A 6435-nucleotide genomic window follows, 5' to 3' on the forward strand; every position below is an offset into this window, starting at 1 on the left:
CAGGGTAGGGCAGATAAGACAAATATCTTAAGCAGCCACACATGAGACAATAGGAAATAGTGGGGTGGGGGGAACACCCCTAAACTTCTTCTTTTTTGTTATTTTTTCTTTTTTTGCAGTTTTTGTCTGGGGCTGGGTTTGAACCCACCACCTCCAGTATATGGGGCTGGCACCCTACTCCTTGAGCCACAAGCACCACCCCTCCCTAAACATCTTAAAAGTGTGATGTTAAAACCAAACAAAACACCAAAGAGCAAACAAACACACACAAAAACCCTGTTCTGGGCTAGTTCTTGCTCTTTGACTCTACTGTCATCCATTGCCAAATTTATAATGAGCATAATAAACTCTTGGTGAAGTTGATTTATGACTCTAGCAAAATAGATTCGAAAGTTATTAGGGGCCTGGTGGTGCCTGTGGCTCAAAAGGGTAGGGCGCTGATATCTCATATGCCGGAGGTGGCAGGTTCAAACCCAGCCCTGGCCAAAAACGGCAAAAAAAAAAAAAGAGTCATTAGGGCCAGGCGTGGTGGCTCATGCCTGTAACCCTAGCACTTTGGGAGGCTGAGGCTGTTTGATTGCCTGAGCCAGAGTGAAACTTCATCTCTAAAAATAGCCGGGCATTGTGGCGGGTGCCTATAGTCCCAGCTTCTTGGGAAGCTGAGGCAGGAGGATCACTTAAGCTCAAGAGTTTGAGGTTGCTGTGGGCTATGACACCACAGCCCTCTACTGAGAGCTACAAGGTGAGACTTTGTCTCAAAAAGTACCAAAACCCCAAAAAATCAGTTGTAAGCCTCAGAGATGGAAATGGTCAGACAATTAAAGATCATCCTAATACAGGTTCATGTTATTAAAAATGTAGGGCAGTGCCTATGGCTCAAAGAAGTAGGGCATTGGCCCCATAGATGGGCGGTGAGGGGTTCAAGCCCCAGCCAAAAACTGAAAAAAAAAAGAAAATGTAGTGCATCTCTGGCTTTAAAAATGACTTCTGTGGGAAGCTGGGATTAAGAACTAAGTTTTTTGTTTGTTTGTTTTGTTTTGTTTTACCATAAAAGTCCTAATTTCATTAGGTGTGGGAAATTTTGTGGCCAGTCCTGTTTTTTGCTTTGTGAAGTGAACTTTGTCCCAGTGTACTTGTTCTTTTATTTTAAAAAGGTTACTTCCTACTTGAACTTGATTCTCCTCTTCTAGTGGAAAAGTTCTGTCATGTCTGGGAAATCTTAAAGAATTTTGTTGTAAAACCAGAGAGTAATTTTTAATAATCATTTATTCTTTATAATTTGGCTTTCTTTTCTTTTGCCTAATTTTTTCCAAGTTTTTAAAAATGTTTTCTTATATCTTTTAAAATAGTGTTGTCTTTGTAGTTCCTCTACTTGATAATTGCCAAGTAAACATAATTTTGACATTGGCCTACAACATTCACCAACACCTCTCTATTTATTGCGTTAAAGCAAAGATTCTTTACTTCAGTGTGATATACAAAAAAGGATAAAATTTTGGAATAAGCAGAGAGGACTGTAAGAGATATTTAAAATTTGATTGGATTCAGTTTTTTCTAGAAATGCACTTAAAACCTATGATACTTTCTTTGCTTTCACTGAACTAAACCTCCAGAGTACCCGGTTCATCTTTCTGGGTCAGCTACTCCAATGACTGACTTTTCTCCTAATCTTTAACAAGTTTGCTGCTAAGAGTCAAGCTTGCCATGAAGGTATTTGCAAGCACAGTAAAATAATAATGACACTAAATTTGTTAAATCCAACATTTACTTAAATTGGTTAGACTTTCACATGTTCAAATTAACTTTCTCTCTCTCTCTGACAAAAGTAAGGACTGATGAAAAAGGACATTAAAACTATGCATATATTTCTGCAAATGTTTTTGGAATATTAGAGAATGGCTTGTATTACTTGTTACGTATTTTATTCCCCGAATTTCCAGCTATTTTTAAATCAAATACATTACCTGATGATTTGCTAAATTTTCTGTGAAGAAATAGGGTCATCAGCATGCCGATTGCCTTGTTATAATTACACCAGTTATGTTAAGGGAGGACGGTGTGCACGGCTTTAGCAACCCAACTTGTATCTAAGAAAATGATGAGATTTGGGCTTACAGTGTGAGCTCTTATCTGAATTTCAGTTAGCCTGAGACAGATATTTAGCCTTATTTGAAGCTTCCTACTGAATTCCCCAGAGGAATGGCAGAAAATAGAAATGAACTTTGGGAGCATGTAATAGTATGAAGGTTTAGCTGGGAATATGAACTTTTCCACTTTTGAATTCGTCAAGAAGCCAGTGACACTCCCCTGTCCACCCCCCTCTCCCATAAACTATGGCTAGTAAAGAATTCTTAATACTAAGATGTCACTAGCCGAGTTTAGTCTATTCACCTTTGGCCCACATCTACTCCCCACTTCCGATTGGAGATAACCTAGACCTGGGTCAACATCAGCTTCTTGTAAAGATGGCTTTGTGGGTAACATGACCTCTCCATGTTCTTTTCTTTGGTGGCTGGTCCTTGGATATTTCAAGGTGATAGGCTCAATTAATTATTAATAGCCGCTCTTGCTCTGTCTGTTACTTTATCTCCACTGCAAGTTCACATTCATCCTGAAGGCTAGTCAGAGCATTAACCAGGGGAAATTGATCTGGAAATTAACATCCATCCTCTCGGGAGGACATTTCCTTTCTCTCTCCCTCCTTCCTGTCTGTTTAACCCCCATTATCCATGAGAGGAAGACAATCTGTGGTAAAATGAAGAAAGTGAAACTTGGTTAGCGTATTAACACTTCAAAATTGTGAAGATGAGACGTTCTTTTGTAAATGGTCCATTTCTAGCAAAGGGAAAGATTGAAGGTCTTTCCCAGGAACACACAGTGAGAACACACTAACGCTCAGTCTCGCTGTAGTGTCTGGGTCAGTGGGCAGAACCTTTAGACTAGAAGGTTGGGGCTTGGGAGGTGAGAAAAGGGAGGAACAGAGGGAGAGATTTCTGTGTGCATTCTGTAGAGGTTGAGGTAGACGCCACAGAAAGGTAAAGTGCTTTGAACTGCTTTCTGGGGCTGGTGTGTCTTCAGGACCAGTGAGGAGTAATTGTTTACATTTCTGATATTGACCTGCACCTAGGTGTTTTTACATCCAGTGCAGGTGAAACTTGAGGTTCTAAACAAATACGGGGAGAATCTGTCTCTGGATGAAAACAGAGTCTACTGGTAAGACACATGTTTTTTGAGTTCTTAATAGTGAGCCTCATCAAATTATCATATTGAGCTTAAAAGCTCAATTATCTCTCTTTTTATATAAAAAGGATCAAGTTTGGAAACTCTGTCTTGATCCATAAGCAGATCATGGAGTAGTTAAAGAATGTAGAGCCTCACTCTGGTTTGCGAGAGGCCATTGTCCTTCCAGAGATTGTCCATTAGTCTGGGTACAAAACCATCCCTAAACCAGTGTGCCCTTAAAATACAGTTCCTGGAATCCATTCATCGGGAATGCTGCAGCTGTTTATTAAAATGCATATTCCTGGAAATACGCATTCTTCCCGGTTACTCATGCTCAGCGTATCTGCGAATCTGAAACAGCGCTGCCTGTTAGGTTTACACCCCATTTACTCGCTTCCTCGTTTCCATTTTCCATCCGTCGTTACAATCAGCCTTACATTTAAGGAGACCCTTGTGTGTCTGTGAACTCCTAGGTGATAAAAGTTGTGGTTATCATGTTTGCTCTTATATTTCTAACATCTGTTATTGTGACTGGAAGACGGAAGATTTTGATGAGTGTTTGTTGAACTGCTTGAATTCAATCAAGAAGCAATACAGTCATATAGGAGAGAAGTACCCATCAGGAGAAGCGTCTGCCTGAGATGGAGATGCGCTGTATGAGAACAGTAAGAGATAAGTCCCAAAGCCTACTAAGTCCCACTTAGCACCTACTTTCTCCCTCTGGCCTGAAAAGAGTTCATTTGAGGGGGCTCGGTGGGACAAGAATATGAAATGATTCGTTCTATTCCATTGATCACAAGGTAGCTTTCTTTTTTCCATTCTCCATTTTTCCTGCCCGTGTTTTGTGCTGTTCACAGCAGACTGCTACAACTGTAACAGACAGTGTATTTTGCCTTGGTCTTAGTCTTGCTCCCAAGGAAAAAAAAATCAGTGTCGTGTGTTTTCCCAGGGAGATGCTGTACCGGGACACTTTTCCCAAAGGACCACAGCTCTGAGTCATCCTTTCTTTATTATTATTTTTTGTTGCATTACTTTTATGACCTTTCTATCTTTGCTAATGTTAGTAAGATGCATGCCATAAAGAAACAAAGTCCTGAGGACAGGAAAGGGCAGACCGGGGCTATTTACTCTGCCCGCAGAGATTCTGCTCTTCAGGACTCTAACCAGTTCGACACTGACCCTTTGTGACAGCTTCACAACAGAGCTGTATACCACCTGTCCCTTGCAGAGTGACAAACCTCTGTCTGTTAAGAGAATGATGTTAAGTTCTTTCACCACCTAGATTTGTATTATTCTCAGCCCAACTGTTACCAGGAACGTCTAAAACCAGTCTGCTACGCTGTGTGGCTTACATGAGGACTGCTGTCTAAAGGGGAAACTGTTTGCTTCTGAACACTTCCTTTGTTTTGTTTCTTTCCAGTACAAACATTATATAATATAGTCAACCCCCCAAATGAACTTGAACATTGTCAATGAGGAGACTACTTGGGTTCTGGACTTGGCCTGGATGACACTTAATAAACTTTTATTATTTTCTTATTGGGAACCGCTACAGATCCTCATCAGAGACCATGGGAGTGACGCTATTATTAGACAAAATTGAGGCTTCTTATAAACATGGTGGAGGGTCCTCGGCCCCTTGGGAAGAATAGAATCTCCGCTCGGCTTCCAGCTGCTCAATCTTCTTTTCCTTTTCCTCTAAAACTTCTTCCAGCTGAGTGATCTTCTCAGTCTGAAGGGAAACCTGGGTGGACAATTCCATGATCAGGCTGATTTTGCGATCACCTTCTTCCACAGGTGGGAGACCTCCAGAGAACTCTTCCATCATCAGGCTGCCTTCTAAAGCAAACAAGAAAAGAAAAGTCTGAGCAGTTTTAATTGGATTTCCCAGAACTCAAAGGGAGGAAAGACAGAAAAGCTTCATTTCTCACGTTCTTAAAAGAAAGCACAGATGTTATATCATCCGGTTGGACCCTGAGAACAAAATCTGGACCCAGCAAGGGAAAGATTCTGGGTGCTCATGAAAACGGAACTTGGAAGTCTCTTGAGAGTAAGGAGAATCAACCCTTGCCAACTCTCTTGTATACACATTTAACTTTCAATTAACCATGGGAATGAGCTGTCCTTGAAAATCCAATCTACAAACAACAGCCACCTCAAGTCTCACGTTATTCTTTTCTCTAAGAATCTTTTACAAGAGCTGCAATCAAGTAGAATTATGCTTCAATTTGAATTTTAATATAACTAAAAAAAAAAACAACATAGATTATCATTGGCCTTTCTGGTGAAAGTGATAATGAGAGAAGACTAGTTTCTTAACCCAAGTCAGCTTTAAAAGTGGCAGGGTTGTGATTTGAAGTGATCCGGGAGAGCTCTATTAGCATGGTATCATCCATAGAGAGTCATTTCTTTTAGGCCTGTAGGCTTTTTAGCATTTCTTAATAAAATCATAAATACTTCATGGACATGAAAACACTAACAATTCATTCCTTCTTTCCTTCCTTCCTTCCTTCCCTCCCTGCCCACCCACCTTTCCTTCTTTCCTTCGAGACAGTGTCTCACTCTGTCACTTTGGTTAGAGTGTGGTGTGTCACAGCTCACAGCAACCTCAAACTCTTGGGCTCAAGCGATCCTCTTACCTTAGCCTCCTGAGTAACTGGGACTATAGGGGCCACAACATCCACATAGTTTTTCTATTTTTAGTAGAGACAGGGTCTCACTCTTGCTCAGGTTGGTCTCAAACTCCTGAGGTCAGGTGATCCACCTGCCTTGGCCTCCCAGAGTGCTAGGATTATAGGTGTGGGCCACTGTACCCGGCCATCATTATTAATTTCTATCAGCTAACCTCTCAAATAAGGATAAAGGCCTGAGTAAGGAGGAAGAGAAGGGTCTAACAAAGAGATAAAAGATAGTGACTGGCAGTCAGAGTCCTTAAAAACAAACCTCACTAGTCCATCAAAAAATTGGGCTCCTTAAGGCAAACCCCATCTTACTAGCCTTTAGCAATACCATCCTCCCTGGCACTTTTGAAATTTCCACCATCGCATTTCTCAGAGGTATATATGAATAAAAGGCAGACTTAGGTATAAATAAATAGTAAGGGATGTCTAGGGCTTGGATATCATTTCAGGAATAATGGCACTGATAGTGGATGAAGGAACCTGATATGTGGTCTCCACAGTTGTATGCAATTGCCAGTGAAAACAAATTCCA

At 40.9% G+C, this 6435-nt stretch overlaps 1 protein-coding gene across 1 annotated transcript in view; it reads right to left on the minus strand.

Annotated features, from left to right (window-relative positions):
• Positions 1–4831: 4831 nt before the first annotated feature.
• CCDC192 (coiled-coil domain containing 192) overlaps positions 4832–6435 on the minus strand; it is a 210677-nt gene continuing 209073 nt past the window's right edge. Inside the window, exon 7 of the mRNA XM_023515302.1 lies at positions 4832–5061. Within this exon, the coding sequence (XP_023371070.1) occupies positions 4832–5061 (230 nt within the window). The remainder of the gene's footprint in view (positions 5062–6435) is intronic.

The sequence above is a fragment of the Otolemur garnettii genome, unplaced genomic scaffold (genome assembly GCF_000181295.1).
Source record: "Otolemur garnettii isolate 467f Iridium unplaced genomic scaffold, OtoGar3 scaffold00003, whole genome shotgun sequence".
NCBI lineage: Eukaryota > Metazoa > Chordata > Mammalia > Primates > Galagidae > Otolemur > Otolemur garnettii.